This window comes from Equus przewalskii, chromosome 4 (genome assembly GCF_037783145.1).
Source record: "Equus przewalskii isolate Varuska chromosome 4, EquPr2, whole genome shotgun sequence".
Lineage (NCBI taxonomy): Eukaryota > Metazoa > Chordata > Mammalia > Perissodactyla > Equidae > Equus > Equus przewalskii.
The window spans coordinates 2828779-2850191 of record NC_091834.1 but is presented as its reverse complement, the minus strand read 5'-3'; the positions used below and the strand labels follow the sequence as shown (position 1 = coordinate 2850191).

Genomic DNA, 21413 nt, shown 5'->3' with positions numbered 1-21413 from the left:
GGGCCTTTGGCATTCTGAGAATCCTTATAACCCTGCCTGGTCCCCTAGGACGGCGAGACTCCCCTTTACAGCTGGACTGCCTTCAGCGTTCTAGGCATAAAGGCCTGCCCTGTCGCTCTGTAAGAGAATAAATAGGCCAGACCACCTGCCAGGCCTGGAAGGCATACTTCTGTTTAGCTTTATTTTGGTCAGATTTGAGCAGCAAGTATACCCAGGGGAAGGCTCCGCGTTAGGCTGAAGTGCGCATGTGGGGAATTGTGTCATGCCATGGCGCCTCTACCTACCCGCCCTGGCTCTGTGGCTCAGAGTGTAAATCAGGCTGTGTTCACATTGTGCTCCCCGAATGCTAATGAGGGACACCTGTCCACTAAGGCAGGGCGCTGATTTGTATAATTTATTCCTGTGCAGCTTTAAGACCATCATGCATGCTTTCTTTTCTCGCAACCTTTTAGATTTAATACGAACAGCAACAACCAGTGTTAAGGAGAGCCCTACTTTCGAGGCATCATCTTTTGATTCCTTTCTCAGGATGGGCGAGTGATGTGTCCTTATTCCTGCCTGTTGCTGAGCCGCGTGTCAGCTCATGCTTTCCGCTGAGTCTGTGATCAACAAGTTCTTATCCTGAGGAGTGGAGTAGAGTCGAAGTGTCTATCTCCTGAACTGCCCTTTCAAGGACTCAACTGCAAAAGCACCTTCTCCTTCAGACTCCTTATCACCTTCCCACGCCCTTGGCAGCTGTGACAGCCTCTGCGCACAGCCACTCCTTCCTGGCTGCATCTGTTGATTTATGCCTCTGAACTGGCCAAGGTGTGTCTGACGATTAGTCTCCTGGTAATTACGGGTGGCATATTTGAGGGTATTTATTCCTTTCCTCAGCTCGCTTGTGTTCACACTGATTTTGTTTAGTCAACAATCCGACAGATTACCACCGGTATTTTTTTCTTGCAATTGTATCTGCGCTTATCTCTCTGACACAGATCATCTTAAGAACCCAGAGCGAGAGTTTCCTATTTCTCCTGACTGATATCAGCTTTCCCTTGATATGGCCAAAAGTCCAGATAAGGGCCTTGCTTCTGAATTCCGAATTCTGGGGCTATCAGACAGAGGGCAGGTGATTATCACCTGAAACCCTTCCTCACACTGTGGGGTCTCTGTCTCCTTGTCTTTACAGTCCGCTCTCCCCGCCGGGTCAAGTCTGAACAGCTCCCTATCAGCTTACGTCTCCTGTGGATTCTGATAACCCCTTTCACAATCTCTTAAGGATGGATTTTATGCAAATTTAGGATCTTAAAAGGCGACAAACACAGGATTAAACTGATAGTTGACAGAAAATTCAGTTTTCCTGTGATTACGGTGCATTTGGACAAAGTGGATTATATTCTTGGTTGTATCTACTGGTAAACTCAATGTTTTCTTTTGCTGTGTTATTTTTTTTTTTTGTTACCCTCCTCCCTCTTGCTAATTTTAGTAAAATATACTCTAGTTTATCTTGGACAAAAAATTCCCTTTCATGATGTAGTCTGTTTAACTGATGCTGGAGGAATTATCATGTTCCCTAGCTGTGGGCATTCCTTTCACACTGGGGTCATTTTTATAGTCCGTGAACGTGGCGCTTCTCTGGCTTGCTCCTGGTGCAGGAAAGAGCATGTGGCAGGCTTGTGACTGCTGTCCTTAGAAAGGCCTGCTTTCAAGGTTGGCCATTGGTGGCATCTGGGACTGTGACTGGTAAATTGCCCCCTATATTAATACAAACCGTTCCCTAAATGACAAGCGTGGCTCACTGTGCCTCAACTGTTTGTACAAACAATGTGGTTTATACCAAACACCTGCCTTTCTTATGGGAGTCTGGAATTTTGAAGCGTGCTAGGCAGAGGGTGCCTGCATGGCCAGCCCCCAGTACAAACCTTGGGCACCGAGTCTCTAATGAACATCTCCGGGCAGCACCATCACACATGATGCTGTATTCTTGTTGCCGGGGCAAGAGTGCCCCTCTGGGTGACCCCTCACGGGAGAGAGAGGGAGGGAGCACAACGAAGCTGCACATGGATTCCTCCAGACTCTGCCTGTGCTTTTCCCTCTTATGATCCCAGTATGCATCCTTACTACATCAGTCATAAATCTTAGCTGTGAGTACAACTATGTTTGTTCTGTGCTCCAGGAGTCCTTCTAGCAAATTTCTGCATGTGGGGAGGTCTTGGGGACCCCTGAAACACCCTCCTCTTTAATGCCTATGAGATTCCAGAAATATCATTTGACAGCACTATCCTCAAAGATGCCAGTCTGATCCCTAACCTTCTTGGTTTTTTCATGCATAACCATGCATCTTTCAGTTTAGATTTTCCTGAAGAACTAATGTTTATTTCATTTATGATTATTCCTTTGCTTCCCTGAAAGAGATTGCTCTACTCTATTAAATTTGTTCTTTTGTGACATAATCTCTAAAGTAATTTTACAGTCAAAATCTGTGTCAATCTAACATCAAAAGTAGCTGACAAGCTCTAACATTACCAGCAAGTATGATTTAATGTTACATTTGAGAATAAATTTAGAAGAAGTCCTGCAATGCTGCTAGAGTTAATACTATTGATGCTTGGCCCCTCAAAAATCTGCCCAGATATTTAGTGAACTCTCTGTGTTGGTTAATTTTAGAATTAAGCCTTATCTAGATATTTTTGGATGCTAAGAATTAATGAGATAATTTTGACATGGTCTTGAATTTTTGTCTTGTTCAAAAACATGTCTTTATTTTTTCTTAAAGATGGTCTGAGGCAGCTTCATACTTAGGCATTACAGCTTGAGTTATGCCCAGGCTGGTCAGAAGTACTGCTCTAACTGGTTCCCGTGGGCAAGCAGCCGGCGTGGTGGGTGCTGGAAGTATGGACCGAATAATGATTCTACAAAAGAATAGAAAGCTCAGGGCAGCCATGTTGTTCAGGTTAACTTTTAAAGATTAGCTTGTCAGAACAATGTTAACTCTATGAACATCCCTTGGTATAGACAACAGTTGCCAGGGAGTGAAAGACGGCCTTTAACATGAGGTATTTTCCAGAAGTGATAGAAGCTCCCAGGTCAGGTTGGTGTTACTGAGTCACTCAGCGCTCTAGGGTGTAGGAAGTTATTCTATTCCACGAGTTCATATTCTTTACAACGGATTACTGCCAGTGCCGTTTAACAAGATCAGGCCTGTGCTTATTGCTAATATTAATATTTTAAAATATTTTATTAGGTCCAAGCATTCAGGGTGGGAATCTGGGATGAAATATTTCCTTGGGCATAGAGCCAGTACCACAGAAACTTTTCAGTGCTTCCTGGCTCTTAATGGGAGGACTTGCCAGCTCTTTTTGCAGGCTTTAGGACGTTCAAGACCTGGGAAACACAAAGTATTTAAGGGCCTTTGAAGGCAGGTATTTCAGCCTGAAATCAGGACTGTATTGCCCCATTAAATAAGGAAGTGTTCAGTCAATTATTAAGTAACTTAAGCAAAAAGCATAATGTGAGAGAGAAAAGTACAATTTAGAATTTTTTATTTTGCTTTTGGCTAGGGAATGGAGGGGTGGAAATGAGTCAATGTCAGCTAGAGCAACAATTTGAGCAATTATTCCGTCAGCAGTTAGATCCCATTTCCCTAGTCTGGATGGGTATTCTCCGCACTGCTCTTCACTGATGTCTGTCGGTCTGTGTCAGTCTCTCCGTGGCTCCCTGAGATCAATGAAAGACCAGCTCGGGTTTCGATTCTTTTCATGGAATGACCACCCGCCAGTTTCTGACATGCTGGAGTCAAGCTGTCAGTGGGGCCTTAAATTGGCTGTTGGGAAATGACACCAATAAAGCTTTTTGAAGGCAAATCTATGAATTAAAATGCACTTGAAAGCCTTTCTCAGAAGCATCTAGAGAGCCAACATCAGAGTGATTTTTTGGAATATCCCAAAATGCCAAAGCATGCAACCATTGCAGGAACCCAAGTTTACATTTTGGTCTTCACGTCCTGAAGATTTGTTCTTGCTTGTCCCCTCAACCCCAGTTACGCATCCTACAGGACGGTCTGATGCAAGAGCCATTTTAGGAAATAATTGATAAATTACTGTGGACTCAAATGAACAGAGGGCTATCAGTCCAACGACAAAAGCCTGAATATATAAGTGTGGCTGGATCTCCCAGCACGCTCAGAGATGCCCTGCAAAGGCCCTACATTTGCTGTTTTAAACATTTCCTAGCGAAGGGAGCAAAAGAAAGAGCTCACACACATATAAACCTGATGCTTACATACACATATGTATATATACACCTACTGATCACTAAATATATACTTAGGTAGAATTAGAGAACTGATGTAGTTTTATAAATAAGCATAGGCATTTACAGTACTCAGAGAAAACAGAAAAAAGGGGAATCAAAACGTGACACGCACCATACTCCGGGACCTGCCCCGTCCCGCGCTTCAGCAGCAGCCTTACTCTTCTTCCCCCTGATTTGATGAGTTCTATGGCTCTGGCGTGCGTCATGTCTCTTGTGCTCTCCCCATTGATTTCAATGATTTGATCTCCAACCTGTTAATGACAGAAGCATTGTCAACCAAAGATGGTTTAACGCAGGTTGCATTTCGAGCAGGTTAGAAAAGCATCTGTAGATTACCAGCTTGCAGGGAGCATCTGAGCGATGTGGTCGCAGCCTGCTGCTGCTTGGGAGAGGCTAGCCTGAATCTGACCACCAAACTTCACAGAAATTAAAAATCAGACCATGGAGGTTATGCTGACATGTCACTTATATTTACCCAATATGGCGGAGGCTATAGTTAAACTACTTAGCCTTTTTTTTAAAAAACAAAAGTTAGGGAATATATTAGATACTACAATTCTAAATAAGCTGGCACCTTTGCTTTGAATCAAGAAGTAACTGTTTCAAGGCCTTTTCACTGAACACAGTGCCAGCTTTGGGAGTAGCGCACTCCAATTCAGCGTGTTGGATGGAATGATTGGTTTTTGGGCTTCACTGAGAATTTTTGTTATGCATCATTTAAATTTCCCTGGGCATTGTTGTGATATTGCCTCTTTGTAAATAGTGGTTGGTTGATATTCAAGTTTGATGATGAGTTTTCTATCACAGTCTTTGAGTTAAAAATGAAATCCTCCATTCTCCACACATGAGTAATGCCCTTGCTAAATCTTTGCCATGCTCATACCTGATTGCCAGAAGCTGTTTGGTTAAATACCAATCCCTCTTGAATTGTCAGAAATGCTGGGTTCCATAAGCAATTCCCATTTAGCCTTTGTGAATAGATATTTGGAATAAAAGAGGCTCAACCATGAGCACATCATGTAACTCCCACAGTACCATTACTGTCATGAACCTTTGAGTTAAAATATGTTTCAGTTCAGCTCAAGTCATTTAAGATAAATTAGCCAGGAAAAGCACAATGAGTTGCTTTGCAAAAACGCTATTTTGGTTGGGTCTCTCAAACAAAGCAGATCTCAGCCTAAACTCTATAATGCAGACAGAATTGCAAATAAACTCTCTGCAGGAAAGCATTATCCAGGCGGGTGATGCAGGCTGGGCAAGAATAGGAACAAAAAGTTGCCATCACAATGGTGAGAGGGGAAGAACAAAGAGGTGTTTACTGTAGCAAGGAAGTGACATCTCTCCCTAAAACGGATTCCAATGTAAGGAAGGTCAAGACTCTCCCTTTGTGTACTCAGTGGCCTTTGGAAGTATGGTTTGGGGCCATGGAAGAAGTTGGCTTCACTGGCATGACTTCCACATTCCACAGAAGAATCCCGAAAGATAGGACTAAACTAATTTGTTTTAGGACCAATGTTTGCAACATTTTTCTTCAGGTCTCCTTAACTGTCTTGTTTTCCATGAGGCAACAGGCACAGCCTGAAGTTGAGTAGCTTGCTGGAGGCCACATATCCAAGTGTGTGGCAGAAGTGGGACCAATTATTCCTCTCCCAGGAGTCCCACCCATGACTGACACCTCATGGCACAGTATTAAATTGTAGAAGAAAAACAAAAGTTCCAGTGAAGTTGTTATAAAAGAGAGACTCTTCATTCCTGGCTAGACTCTCTTCTGAGCTTCAGACGCATATCCACTTGATTACTGAACAATTGTTGGAGATGTCCAACGGGCAACTCCAACTCAACACCAGCAGACTGGGCTTTCCATCTTTCTCCCAGTTTTTCCTCTTAATTCCTAATCCTGCTTAATAGCACCGCCACTCACCCAAGCCAGAAACCTGGGGTCGTGCTGGGCTCCTAGCTCAATTCACACCTTGCTCTGGATTGTTCCAGTACTCTCCTGTCACCTTCCCACCAATATTTTCCACATGCCACTGTTCTCGTTGTCTTCCTCCCACAGGCCTGGTGCTCTCCCAGTCTTCCTCAAGGCCAGCCCACGCCTCTTCTCCCCAGGACATCTTTCTTCCTAGACCCTGCCTTCTTCTCAGGCAGAAGTGCCCTATCTCTGTTCACTCATCACCGTACCCCACTCTGCTATTTATCTCGCCTCATTTCAGAGCTATGCTTCTCTGTCTTCCCTCCTAGACTTTGAGCTTCTTCACTCATCAAACAACTTCTGAGCATCTATTAGGTGCTAGACACTCTACTGGGGAGATAAGATACAGAGATAAATGGTATAGTTTCTATTTACAACAAGTTCTTAGTCTAGTTGGAGAGAAAGTGGGTAAATAAGACAATTACTATTCCATATATCTTTGCTATGACAGAGGCATTCACAAAATGCTAAGGGAACAGAAAGAAGAGGCATCTAACTTAGGATGGGTGGGACTGGTAGCCAGGGAGAGCTTCCTGGAGGTGGCGACATTTCAACTGAGTTTTGAAGTATCCATAGGAGTTCCTTAGGTAATGGAGGAGGAAAAGCATTCTAGTTAGAGAGACCAGCATATGCAAAGAGTCTGAGATTTGAGAGCATGCTATATGTTTGGGGAACTGCCACTAGTTTATTCTGCTGCTCAGGAGTTTGGGCTTTACTTTAAAGGCAGTAACAGCGAGGCACTGAAAATTTTAGACGGAACGGACGCTGACCAGGGAAGCAGAGTGGTATTTGGAAATCTCCCTGAGACATCAGTATGGAGAGTGGACTGGAGAGAAAGTGGGAGACTGAAAAAGGAAGCTGAAATTGTGAGGTTGTCACATTTGTTCATCCAATTGAGAAACTGTGAGGCTGTGGGAAAGAAATGATGGGGCAAATGAGGGCAGGGACCAGGTCCCATGTGACTGGGTATCTTGTACGGGATGCACTGTAGCTCCTTGCAAGTGAACGAAGCATTTCCACACGGCTCATTGTGAGAACCACGGGAGAGGGGGTTATAAGCGCTCTCCCCCCAAAAATGAAAACTCAACAGCCATCATCACCTGAGGACACCTCTGTCTCAAGACTGGCATTTCAGCAAGGATCATGTGGCGGGTGAAAGCAGTCTTGCGGTGTGATAGAAAGAGTCACGTCCTTTACACTCTGGTCACATCCTTCATGATGATGAGGCTCGGAAAGTGTGAGGTTTCCATTTTCTTGTGTATTTCTCATTTTCTCTTTTCCCTACTAAGAGCTCATGAGACTTACGGGAGAAAAGATTCACGTGGAAAGAGAAGTGGCCCGTTGAAGACTGTGTGGGCAGCTCAAAAGGGTTCCAGGGCTGCACAGGGGCCGGGCTGACGTCTCCTGTGCAGAGTCTCGGGAATGGGGCATCAGGGAGAGTTGGGAATGTGGTTTTTATTGAGTTCCCAGGAGCTTGAGCTGACCTCTTGGCCTGGCAGATTTCCACAGTTTTAGCTTTCTACGTAGGGCCCCCTTTCTATGTATGTAAGTCTGATGCCGGCTGAATCGAGGGTCCTTAGCCCCTCGTCTGAACTTTCCTCCTTCTCCAGGCCCTTCCCCATTCCAGGGTACCCATGAAGGCAGCCTGCTGATTTCCTCCCTCATCGGGAGCAACGGAAGTTTGGGAATAGTCCAGATCTTACCAAATTCAGAAAAAACATTTGGGGGAGGGGGTGCTGGTCAGTTAATGAGATGGGAATGCTGCCACTGTCATAGACTCTGAATCTTACCAGGTATCCTGGGCAGACTGCAAAAGCGGGCCCACTCATTTGGGCCTAGTGTCAGTGGTAACAAACTCAGGCCAGTTCCAGCCTCAGGACTCCTATCTCTTCTTGTAAAAATGACATAAACTGCAAAGAGGTTTCATTTTTCATTTCGATTCCACTATCAGTATTATGTGTAGTCATTTTAAATGGAACTCCCTAAATAAGATTGGGATGTGAGTCCTTTCACCTTCATCCCCTTAGCCTCTGGATGTAGGAGAAGATGTCACAGAAAGAGAGGAGGTCCTGACCTCGTCTGACTTCGCTGTGGCTGCCAGCGGGCCGAGCTGAGCAGCATCACTTTCCTACACCACATGTGAATCAGCCGGGAATTAATCTGAGAAAACCCATGGAAAATTTGCAGCCTTTTGGGGATGAGGGAAAAAAGACCAGCTGTGACTCTCATGTAGTCTTTCTCTTTCCAAACTTTCCATCACAGAGCTATCTTCAACTGAGCTACGCTACCAAAATGAAACTTTAAAGATCTTCTGCACTTGTTCTTAGAGAATCTTTAAAATACCAAGTTCTATTAGAATGAGAGAGAGAGATGGGGGAGGAGGGAAAAGAGGGAGACAGAGAGAGAGACTGAGACCCACAGTTCAGGAATGTGTGTGTGTTGCTTTGTGCAGGTCAAGGAGATGTCAAATTCAGGAAACTAACCAAAGGACTTCAGATGAATTCTAGGCGTTCATTTTTTTCCTATGGACGAAATACTTTTATCTGTGGTCCCCTTGGGGCAACTAACAAGCTTGCAGCAATGTCTTAGGGGCAAGGCGGACTGCGATAAGGCCGCCTCTTGGCATGGCCTAACAAGGTCAGCATTTCTACTTATATATTTCTGCTCAGACATTGTGCCAGGTTTTTCTTTAACACGACTATTACCGAATACTTGAACTCCTTTGGGGCTCTGTAGGTAAAACGTTTTCCCTTCTTATGGTTAGGCCAAGCCAAGTGAAGGTAAAAGTTTCAATATTTCTTAGGTGGTGACAAATAAAAATGGCAAGCAATAGGGGGCTGGCCCCATGGCCGAGTGGTTAGGTTCGCGCGCTCTGCTGCAGGCGGCCCAGTGTTTCGTTGGTTCGAATCCTGGGCGCGGACATGGCACTGCTCATCAAACCACGCTGAGGTAGCGTCCCACGTGCCACAGCTAGAAGGACCCACAACGAAGAATATACAACTATGTCCCGGGGGGCTTTGGGGAGAAAAAGGAAAAAAATAAAATCTTAAAAAAAAAAAAATGGCAAGCAATAGGATATATTGGAGTATATGAGGAAGCCATTTGGTGTAAACCTAATTCGGCCTGACCTTGTTTTTCCAAAAGGGCCTGACCATGGCCGTTGAGCATGCATTGTATATCTGCTTTAGATATTCCCTGTGGAAACAACAAAGGCCTTTGAGATAAAGGTGCAACTTCCCTTCCCCTCCCAACGTTGGCATTTCCTTAAGGATTAAGCATCTTTCCTTAGGCTAGGAACTGATTGCTGCACTCACCTGTGACCACCCAGCTTGAGACAATAGACTTGCCTCCTGCTACGCCCACCAAGATAGCAGACCCACTACCTGCTGTGTCCATCAAGCGCTGTGCCGAAAGCACAATCTTGTGACTATTGTGGGAGGGACATTTCAATCATATGTGAAATGTCCTGGAAGGGGGTATATAACCACTCTGTGCACCCCACTTCTTTGGTGCCCTTTCTTCCTTTGGGAAGAAAGGCCCCGGGCCATGGTCCTCAGATTTTAGCTCAGACTAAACTCACCCAAATTTTCATTTATAAATTGGTTATGGATTATTTTCGTCAACACTGGTTAGTAATTCAAGTTGTAAGAAAAAAATGTAAACTCTGTACTGTATCGTCTTTGTAGCCATGTCATATAGAAAGTATTGGATTTGGTTCAATGAAATCTTTATCAGAACCAGATGAATCCTGGGCTTACTTTAGCCCTGAATCATGGGAGATCCTGCTTAAGACTTGGTTGGCCAGCTCACAGACATGCTCAGCTGGTTGTAATCAGTCACTTCTCCTCATATTGCTATCGCACCACAAGAACCTATTTCACATGACTATAGGCAACTGAAATGGTCCTAGATTATAATTAGGTGTGAGGAATTGAGCTTCCCTAGAATTTTATATCAACAAACAATGGATATCTGTATTCCTTATTTCATAGACGACTCAGCTGTGGACCCTTTTCATGGCTAATGATCTGAGGTCACAGGTTAGCTCCATTAGTTTCTTCACTTATAGGCTGGTTTCTCTTGCAGACTCTAGACCTCCAATGGGCAGAGAACATACCTATTGTCTTTGTGTCATCTATACAATTCCTGACAAGGAGACCCTTGGTTAGTCCCAGTTGAGTAAATGAATGTTAGGTTTGCTTTGCAGTTACAGGAGGTGTCTTTGTTCTCATGACATAGTAAGTTCAGCTTCAGTGCACCTTGGCATACCTTAAAGCTTTCTTGAAATACTGCCTTAGGCACATCCAGCCAAACCAAATCAATTTCAATAGCACTTTCAGGAGACCAAATGAGGTTTCAGTGATGGTGACCTACAGAAATTGTTAGAGACGGTAAAGTTATGGGAAACAAATGCTAAAGGACTGGGAGAAAGAGAAAGGGAGGATGAGTCTGAATGAAATTGTAAAGTGTCAGGAAAAATAATCAGAATTAGGGTCTTGGCTGCTGCCTGCTACAGACATCATCAGTAGGTGCTCCAACCACAGGACACCTGGGTCCTAGTGGCCCAGCTGGAGCAAAGCACATGCTGATTTTCAACTTGATGGTGACCTTTAATATGTAATGGCTGTTTTCACAATTAACCTTTGTTAGATATAAGTTAGTAATCATTACAGTAAAGACATTTTCCAAGAGGTTGCACTGGCTGTTTTGGCTAACCTTCCCATTTCTTCCTTTAGAATTCTGATGGAATTAAATGGGATCCAGGCTCCTGTTATAGGACCTGGCTTTTGTTATAAACCCTTGTGCACGATTGCCTCAGCAAGGCACAGAAGCCCATCAAATCAGCAGGTTTCTCCAGAGGAAACTTCTAACCCAAATGGAAATCAAAACACATGTGTGAGAGCACTCAAACTCTGTGAATTTTATTTGCCTCAATTAATGTATATGTTGAAAACTGTCTGAGACTCTTTGTACTTGTTCTGGACAGTAATCACTTAAAAAGAAAACATCCCAACATCTGTCAGGAAACTTCATCTACATGGAAGCGGGAAATAGCCCTTATGGACATGCAAAGTCCTTAACCAAGGTTATGCTTGAGCAGATACCTGCTTAGAAGACTCATGATAGTGAGGGGAACAAGTAGGTCATAAGAGGTGATGGGCTGCTGCAGAATTCTGATGGGTTATCATTTGAGGTGGGTGAGGTACCTTATTCTACATTTTTACTATTTGTGTATTCACCCTTTAGAAAAGATTTAGTCGCAGCTCAAAAAGTGTTCAGTCTTTGACGTAGGCATACTACCCCATGGCAGGGGTGGTGCCTCGGCTGGTCACTCAAATCAGGGGGCCAGCTTTGGGGGAGATTCACGGGGACCTCTCCATCCAGGAGCCTCCATTTCTCATTCTTGCTTTTAAAATCCTCTCCATTAAAACATGGAAATGTATGTGAAATTTAAAGATGATGCAGTGCCCAGTTGTGGAAGTCAACTCCAAATGACAATTTGGTATGTTTCTCACCAAACCTTCCTTTTCTCCTTGTCAAATACAGCACTAATCTCATACAGACAATTTTACTAGATTGCTTCTTTCTAAGTATCCTTACTCTACTAGGGCTTTTAATTGGTGTTGATGGTCCATTCTTCAAGACCTCCCCTGCTCTGCTTTCCTCCCCTGCTCTGTGCATGCTCTCTGGGTAATCTCTTCCCACTATTCTAAAGTGTTTCTCTTTCTGGTCCTTTGCACATGCTGTTCCCTTTGTCTAGAATCTGCCCTCCAGCCTTCAAATAGCTGAATCCTACTCTTCTCTTGGGACAAACCTCAGATAGGACCACATCTGGGAAGCCTTCCGTGATCCTGCCAGTCTGGGTTGGGTGTGTTTCCTCAGCATTTCTTTAAAAGCATTAACCTTTGGCAATCACTACTTTGCAAGCTCTCAAAGTCAGGGAGTCAGCCACATGGGAAATATCCATATATATTTGTGCAATGGATGGATGAACAATTGAAAGATGGAATGTTTCAGAAGCTGTTTTTTGATTCTATGCTCCTTGTTATTTAAACCAAATTTAAACAAAATCTATAAAAATTTTGAATTTGGCTTCATGATTTATGTCAACCAAGCCTGACCATGATCAAATACTATACAGTGTACGTAAGTCCCTTGTAAACTTGAAGCAGTACAAATGTAGTCTTTTAGTTTTAATTGTAGCAATCATCATCACCATCACTATCATCATCACCATCATCATCACTATCACCATCATCACCATCACCATCATCACCATCACCATCATCACCATCATCATCATCATCATCACCATCACCATCATCATCACCATCATCATCATCATCACCATCACTATCATCATCACCATCACTATCATCATCATCACCATCACCATCATCATCATCACTATCACCATCATCATCACTATCACCATCATCATCACCATCATCATCATCATCATCACCATCATCATCATCACTATCACCATCATCACCATCACTGTCATCATCATCACCATCACCATCATCACTATCACCATCATCATCACCATCATCATCATCATCATCATCACCATCATCATCATCACTATCACCATCATCATCACCATCATCATCATCATCATCATCACCATCATCATCATCACTATCACCATCATCACCATCACTGTCATCATCATCACCATCATCATCACCATAATGGTAGATGAGAGAAAAAAATGAAACAGTGGTAAGCTTGGATCTAGGAGAGAAGTAGCTGAACTACTGAGGATATTTAATGGGGAAATGAGGCAAATCCTATTTCTGAAAACATCACGGAGAGGTTAAAAACTCAAAAAAATCTCCTGTTGGTTTGGTGAGTACTGCCTTTTAGGAATTCTTACAGGACATTAATGCTATTTTTCATTCTATGACTTTAGATAAGTAGTTCTTAGGAAAAGAATCTCATTGAATGCTCAGCAAATGGCCCAAACCCTAAGCTAGGACAGGGTAACTGCAAGGGTGGCAACCAACATGAAGGCAAAGAAAGAGATTTTAAAAATAAACTGGTTGAAGCGAAATATTTACTATGAAGGAAAAAATCACTACAACCATTCCATTTTCATATGCTGGTTTGACTGCTCAGGCAAGGAGAGGAGACTGGGGAAATATCTTACATTATCCGCCTGAGCAGGAACAGAAAGCTCACTGGCAGCTCAGCTAGCCGCTCATCCCGCTGCTCGGAAATCACTTCTGTTAGGTCATGAAGTCAGTTTCCCTAGTTGATTGAAAAATAAACAAGAGGAAATCAAAGGGGAAACTTTCTGTTGTGGATTCCATGTAGGCTGTTACTTCCCTTCCCTGGGTGTAATTGAGTGAAAATGAGGGATGATTATTCTGCACTCTTATCTAATCAGATATATTGCTTTTCCAGATGCAAGCACTAGGCTTTGTGCGATGGCTGTGGGATTGGCGCAGCATAACAATTCCTTATTTTCCTCCAGCCAACCTACTCGCATTCTGCATTTACATTTACTTTGTGTGTGTGCCAGTAATAGACCTGACATGTTAGCAGTGTGAATTAGAGTGTGAAAAGGTATACCAAGACGGGTGGATCAGGCAGCTGGGATTCTGAAGATAATTGAACGATGGGACTATTTCGGAGGAGTAGGCAGGGTTGAGGAAACCAAAGAGGGCTGTTGAGGCACCGAAGGATAAGTATAGCAGATGCCATTACCAGCTCTGGTCTGGTAGACCCTGTGGAAGGACAGGAAATTCCAGAGGCCTAGTGAGAGCTAGAACAACGCAAGAGGGGCTGTTGACTAGAGCTGTAGTTGTGAGGGAGGAGTGCTGTCAGGCTCGAGCGCCAAGGTGCAGAGCAACAGGGGTAGGAAGTACCCCAACCTCTCTGTGGCAGACAGAATCATGTCCCCCCAACAGAAGTCCACCTCTAGTCCTGCGATCCATGAATATATTACCTTACATGGCAAATGGGGCTTTGCAGATACGATTAAGTTAAGGATCTCACCATGGGGAGATTATCCTGCATGACCTGGGTGGGCCCAATGTACTCACAAGCGTCAAAGTCTGAGAGAGAGAAAATGGAAGGACAGAAGCAGAGGTCCAAGATGACAGAAGATGCGCTGCTGCTGGTGTTAAAGATGGAGGATGGGGCTACGAGTTGAGGAATGTAGGTGGTTCCAGAAGCTGGAAAAGGCAAGGAAATGGATTCTCTCCTAGACGAAGGCACTAGCCCTGCTGACACGACAACTTGACTTTAACCCAGTGAGACCAGTCCAGAATTCTGACCTCCAGAACTATAAGATAATACATTTGTATGGTGTTAAGACACTGAGTTTGGGTTAATTTGTTGCAGCAGGAGTAGAAAATTAATACACTTTCTCTCTTCCTGACCTCAGATTTCCTGCCAGTGCTTCTCATTGGCCAAATCCAACAGGAAACTAGAGGACAAGAGGTTGGGTGATGCTATGAGGCAGACATAGTCTCCCAAGACACAGAATAGGGCAGAGAAGGAAAGAGAAGGAATTTGGGAGGAGGCAGAACAAAAGAAGAACAACACTGGGGTGGGGTGGGTGTGAGATGGGGACAGACTTTAAAACAATGAATGAATACGACAGATGAAAGACGCTGTGGTCTAGATGCTTGAGTCTCCCCAAAATTCATATGTTGAGATCCTAACCCCAAGGTGGTGGTATTAGGAGATGGGGCCTTTGAGAGGTGAATAGGGACGTGAGGACAGAGCTGTCATGAATGGGATTAGTGCCCTTATAAAAGAGACCGCAGAGAGCGCCCTCGCTCGCTTCCACCAAGTAAGGACACAGCTAGAAGACGTCATCTATGGACCAAGAAGCGGGCCCTCATCAGACACTGAATTGGCAGCACCTTGATCTTGGCCTTCCAGCCTCCAGAGCTGTGAGAAATAAATTTTTGTGGTTTGTAAGCATCCCAGTTTGTAGGTATCCAAGTTTGTTTTAGCAGCCTGAACAGACTAAGACAAAGGCTTTAAGAAATAATTCAAGAACAAGACAGAAAAATCAGGTGGCGGTAAGCTTGCCCATTTTGGAGAAGCTGTTTTTGGAAACTTTGCTTTAATATTTCATCTTTACACAGGTAGTCTCTGAAGATATCATTATAGAAAGATAAGCGGCATCAGGCTTACTGGGTTGAATGTGCTTTTTAAAATTGCTAAAGATTTTGGAGTTGCCTTTGCCTCTAGTCAGCTTCCAAACTCCATCAGTTCTACTCCACTCTGCCTCCAGCCGTGGCCTGTCGTTTCCCGTTGCTCTGGCCCCCATTCTCCGTTCACTGTTCCTCTCTTCTCCCTCTTCTTTGGGTTATATGGTCGTCACAATCATCTTTTTAAGCTCACCCCTGCTTTGGTCTCTCTCCTCTTCAAACATCCACCTCCTGCCCCCTGCATCTTGAGAAGAATCCGAACTCCTGACACAGTGTGAAGACTGTCCGGGACCTTGTTCCCTGACCTCCTAGCTCATCCCCACCCATCTCCTGGGTTTAATCTGCACGCTTCTCATTCCTCCACTCTTTATGGAGTTCTCTCACCCTGCATTTTTGCTCTTGCCCTCACCTCTGCTGGTTCTTCTTGCCATTCTCCCTGACTCCTCCAGTCTCATCTTGTAATCATGCCCATTCTCCAAGGCACCACTCAAACCCTCCATGAAGCCGTCTCTGGTCACGCCTGGGGCGATCTGACCTCCTTTCTCTCAGGGTCCACTCTACTTCAGCTACGCTTCTCTTACAGTACTTAATGCAACCCTGCCTCTTATTCTAGTTATCTGTGTACTTACCTCCCCACCACCATTTGTGCACCAACTGACTTATAAGCTCCTCGAAAGAGGGATTGTATCTTTGTACCTTGTAGTAGTAGCTAACACATTGCCTTAGAAATAGTAGACAATAAAAATGTACTTGTAGTGGGGACAAAAATTATTACAGTGTAAGATATAAAAAGATTAACGGAAGAAGGAGAGTCTTGGAGGGAGTGGAGGGTTGAGGGTGTGGGGGTTTGAGAGAGAAGGGGCTTTGGGGTCAGACGCTTTGAGGGCGGCTCTGTGTCTCGCTCACGCTTGTTTTTCCTCTGTTGACTAAGGTGTCTAGCACAGGGTGAGAGTTTCATAAACATTTCTTCTATGAGTAGATAAATGTTCTCTACTTCATTTTGGCCAAGGCTAACCTTGAATTCTGGGAGAACAAGGGCTTAACAGAAGTCCCGGATACATGTTACAATATGAAGCAGGTGAAAAAGCCTCTAAAAGTAAGAACAATACGATCAGTGAGAAGGAAGTTTAGAATTGGCACTGCTCTGCCAGGAGCCAGCTGAAGGAGCCCCAGCCACAAGGTGGAGGCCTCGCTGCTTTTGGGCGTGACGACCCCTTTGCTGGCATAGCCGGCTGAAGCCAGACGTATTAATTTTTGTCTTTCCTGAGTCCTGTGAGAAGCACTGGGAAATAAATTCCTATGGGATTTATAAATATATTTCCCAGTGTACAGCTTGAGGGCAAATAGCACGTTTTTACACTTCTACAATATTCTTTGTCGCACAGTACTGACTGATGTGTGTGTGTGTGAGAGAGAGAGTGAGCGAGAGAGAGTAGAGTGATCAAACAAAAGAGACAACGATTGGTTGATTGATTGATTTTGGGGTAAGGTAAATAAAGGAAGCAGTTACTGATAATACACCCACTAAACCATCCCTGGGTGGGGGCAGCGAGGGCAAGGAGCATCTTATTAATCTCTTTATCTCTGGTTGCTATTATCCTTACTTTAAGGCAAGGGCTCTGAGCTTCAGGGAGGAATAAAGATTTGTGAAAGGCCACACGGCTTATCAGTGGAGATAACAAGACAAGACACAGGTTCTCCGATTCTTAAACGCAGAACTTCTTACTCTCTGAGAGGCTGCTTCAGCATTGTTGAGGAAGGGAGTAAGGCGTAATAGTAGATTTTTCCTTAGTTCAGAGTTGAGTGTTTGTGATTTATTATCAACCTTTGGGATATTGTTTAAAAATACACACATCATCATGTGTCACAAATAGCTTTGAGGTTCAGGTTCATTCAAGCAAGAGTAGAATGAGACGGAAAGTCTGATTAACGTTGTAATGAGAATCCCTATAATTGTGAATAAATCTAGTCAGTACTTTATGGGTCTGAACTTCCCTGATTCCTTCAGCTACTTTCTCCTTGAATAAATGTTATTTTTGTAGTGTCGAAGTTTCAGATCAACAGAATAATGGATGTCCTTGTGCCTACTTTGAACATGCACAAGGAGTATGTATACAAGGCAGGAAAACTCGTGTCTCTAGCGTTGACGATCTTTGTTCGGTCGTAATGAAAATACAGTCTTTTTAAAATAGCTTAATTTTAAGACAGCTCTCCAGAGAATCTTTACTCATTGCCACAATATTCAATTGTACTGGCAATGAGTGTGTGGATTACAATAATTTTTCTATTGGTGTGCTAACACTGAATAAATAGGAAGTTAGAGTAGCATTGTATCACTATCATTTTGATGCACAAAACAAACATTATCCACTTTATTTTCTTTTACTATTTAAAGTCACATATTAATTACTTAAATTTTACAACTAGGACTGTAGCCGAGTGCCTAAAAATCTTGTTTCTGTTCCTGTTAATTCAGATTGTCCATCCATGCATGAGAGCAGCTGAGCTATGAAATTGGGCAGCGTGTTTTCTGGCAATAATGAGGAGATAATATTCCTTAGGAGTATTTAAGTGACATCACTATTGATAGGTTAATTGGAAATAAAAATGTAAAGCTTTCTTAAATCACTAGAATAAAAAGCCTCTGGTTTATTGTAGCTTGCAAGGCACTTTTTGCACTCATTTTAGGTTAATAACTGTCTGATTAATGTGACTGCGGTGGCTCTCGGAATTCCACACACATCCCACGGCAAGTCAGCCATTTTCAGAAAGAGACATTCCCACTTATATCTTGATTCACAGTCAGGTTGCTCCCTCTACCCTTCACCAAATTCTTGAAAAATGACTCCTGCCTCCAACGAAATGCATAGACTACTGGGTGGAGACAAGAAATGCAATTTGATGTGACGTCATGAGAGTTGACTGCAGTTGGGGCTCTCATCCATGAGGCACCCTCCACAGCCAGAGCCCAGAGTACCACTTACTGCTATTTGATGAGTTTCCTAATTAATTATTTCGAAAAAGGCAGCTACAGTGATGTTACTCTATTATGCATCCTAAGTGGACTCGAATTATTTTCAACCTCTCTGTGTGAACATTTACACTTAAGCTACTACATACGTGCATTTAAATTTCTGCCTCTAGACTAAGCTCTCAGTTAATTACCCAAGAGCTTATTACACAGTTGTGAACCACCCAGATGAAAAAATTGATCCTTCATAGTAATCAGCACTTATTGAACACAGTTTTATGCCACATAGTTTCTAGGCACGTTAGAAGCATTACCTCATTCAATTTTCAAACAAACAAGGAAACCTACTCTCTATGAACTAGAGAAAACAAAGAAAAATTCAAATTAACTTTGAGAAGTGAAATTTTAATTCAAATTTTTTTTACATTGGGAGCTGATTAACTTATGGATAATGCATAGTGAGTGCCATTGGTACCAAGATATCAGGTTAATCTTTGCGTGGTTAGTTAGCTTGAGCTGTGCCTTGCCACTAACTGTACCCCTTAATTTGGGTTGGATGGGTACCTTTAAGACTTGGTATGGGTGGGCGTTCAAGAATGACTTGGATCCACTTCATGATGCATCCTCTGATCCTGTCTTCCACTTCCTTGAGTATTTTCTGGTTTTCTTTGGTTCCTGCCTTGGACTATGGCCCTTGTCATCTCTTCTGTTCAGTTTCTTGCACTTCCCGGTAATCTTTGGCTCTCTCTCAATATGACCTCTCAGACCTGCCTGAGTTTACCATTGTATTGCTACTTTTGGAGGCTGATCCCTCCTACGTTGTCCCTGTATAGTCTTGCATTGTTTTTGGTGTGATGCTGCCTAGTCATTTTACAAATATGGGCAGCTTGTCACCAACAAGACTGGGTGAATGGAGACTTTCAAATTCATCCCCATTCGTAGAAAAACAATTCTGCAGGCTTGTCCTGACGGAGAATCCTTGTTTTCTAATCACCTTTGTTTTCTAAGGATATCACATTGTTAATGTAACTTGTTTGATGAAAATGTTTCCAGTCGCTGAGGTATAAATGTGCAATTGATTTATTTTTCCAATAACTCCTACCAGCTGTGCTCTGTTGACTTCCACCCACTCCTGCTGGGTAGGATTCCAGCTGCATTATTTTTCAACACTCTTAGCTGTTAAAAAAGTATAGTGCAGTTAGCATTGCAACCTTACCTTCACTTAAAAGCTCCCCACTCCCACTGCAGACTAGGCTGAAGGCTTGAGCTACTTAAAAAGGGAAAGGGTCTTGTTCTCCTCTCTCCACAAACCCTTGCTCTTCTTCCTTATCTCTCCTGTCTGCTAGAGGATCTCTGAGGGCAGGATAATCTAAGGGGGGCAACATTCATTGGAGAGAATAGGAGTTACTGGTGGCAAGTCTGCTTTCCTTTTTTTTGTTGCTGTTCTCTGTGTGGCAGATCTTAATTGTGTGCTCACTTTGTGGACATCCAAATGTTGCCTCTCTTCTGAGGATGCTTTGGGTCACTTCTTTGGAAGGCCCAATGTGGAGATTTCTGTCCATGTTGGGAGACACAGATAAGGCTGTCCTCTTTCTCTTCCGTTCAGCACCTCTTTCCTCCACCATGAGTAATACAACCTATAGTCTCTTTAAGCAGGGGTCCTTTGGCCAGAACATATCCCACTATAAAGATAGCTTAAGTCCTGAAAAACCTTCTGTAGTGTCCACTCAACCCATGGGAAATGGTGGGAACGTAGGCTGCCCCGGAACTCCCTCTCTGCTTTCTCATTCCTTTGTCTTTTTCTCCCTTCCCCAGCTCACTAAGGTCTCTACTAACTCCATAGCTCAGCCACTTTCAGATAAGAAACAATCATCAGTCTCGCATGGAGTAGAGGGCAAGGATGGTTCAAGCATTCCCTATCTTGAAGGAGGGGAAGAGAACAAGTCTAATACCTCTTTCCCTCATGGGGGTTGGGGAGAGAGAAGGAATGGTTAAGGCTTCACAAACTCTGTTTTCTCTCAAAGAGAAACTATTGCTTCTACTCCATATTGACAGAGTGTAGGGAAGGACAAATCAGTAGGACTGGTTCTGTGAAATAGCAGCTCCCAACAGGTGCCCCAAAGAAGTGGCTGGCCTCACTACTGGTGATTTTCTAAACGGAATATAGGGACTTAGGCTTTTATCCTCAATTGTGGCCTGAGTCACTTTTCCTTAGATAATTGGAAAGATCCAGGCTGGGGTCTTCTATCATCACACCACGTGGAGACGAATAACAGAATGAAAACAGGGAGCTGGATGAAGCTGGTGGATAATCTATTAATTTTACCTACTCATCCTCACTCTGAATGATTAAAAGTGACTTTGTTTTCATTTCTTAAGTCTTTGTTAGCCAAGATTTTCTAAAAAAAAAAAAATGGGTTACTGAATGTGTATAATATGTGTTTATCATTAGAACCCAATGTGCCAGGTTCTATTCTGACACAGGTTTTAATTTTCTTATTGTGACTGTTTACATTAGATAGTTTATGTTGTGAAGACATGAAGGACAACACAGAGGTATGTAGTGCAGCAAGGTGACTCCCAGCACGGGCTTTGGTGGGATCAGGAGCCCTGGGTTTGCTTCTCATAACTAACATCACTCATTAACTCAGAGAGGTTAGACAAGTCATTTAACCTCTGTAAGTCTCAGTTTCCTCATCCGGAAATGGGGATGACAATGGTGTCTATTTCATAAGTTGTTGAGAAGATCATACAGGGGGTGCATGGAAACTTAGTACCTGACACAAGGTAAGCATGCAATAGATGTTAGTTATGTTAAATTTTATTCAACAGGAGACTTTTCAACTCAATTTAAACTTGAACATATAAAATACTAATGATTGCGGTTATATTCGGGACTGAAAGGTAACGTTTGGAATTCTGGGCTTTCTGAGTTTAGAGTAGAGTTTGGTAAACTATGGCCACAAGCCAAATCCAGCCCACTGCTTGTTTTTTTAAG

At 43.3% G+C, this 21413-nt stretch overlaps 1 protein-coding gene across 18 annotated transcripts in view; it reads right to left on the bottom strand.

Moving 5' to 3' along the window:
- The window catches only part of MAGI2 (membrane associated guanylate kinase, WW and PDZ domain containing 2), a 1255661-nt gene that overhangs the window by 58161 nt on the left and 1176087 nt on the right, over positions 1-21413 (bottom strand). For 15 of the 18 annotated variants that reach the window (XM_070617000.1, XM_070617003.1, XM_070616985.1 and 12 more), the window contains one exon: positions 4409-4547. In XM_070617000.1, coding sequence (XP_070473101.1) covers positions 4409-4547 — 139 coding nt within the window. Of the gene's footprint in view, positions 1-3507; positions 3806-4408; positions 4548-21413 lie in introns of those variants that run through there. The other 3 variants (XM_070616999.1, XM_070617001.1, XM_070617002.1) reach the window with 1 other exon arrangement.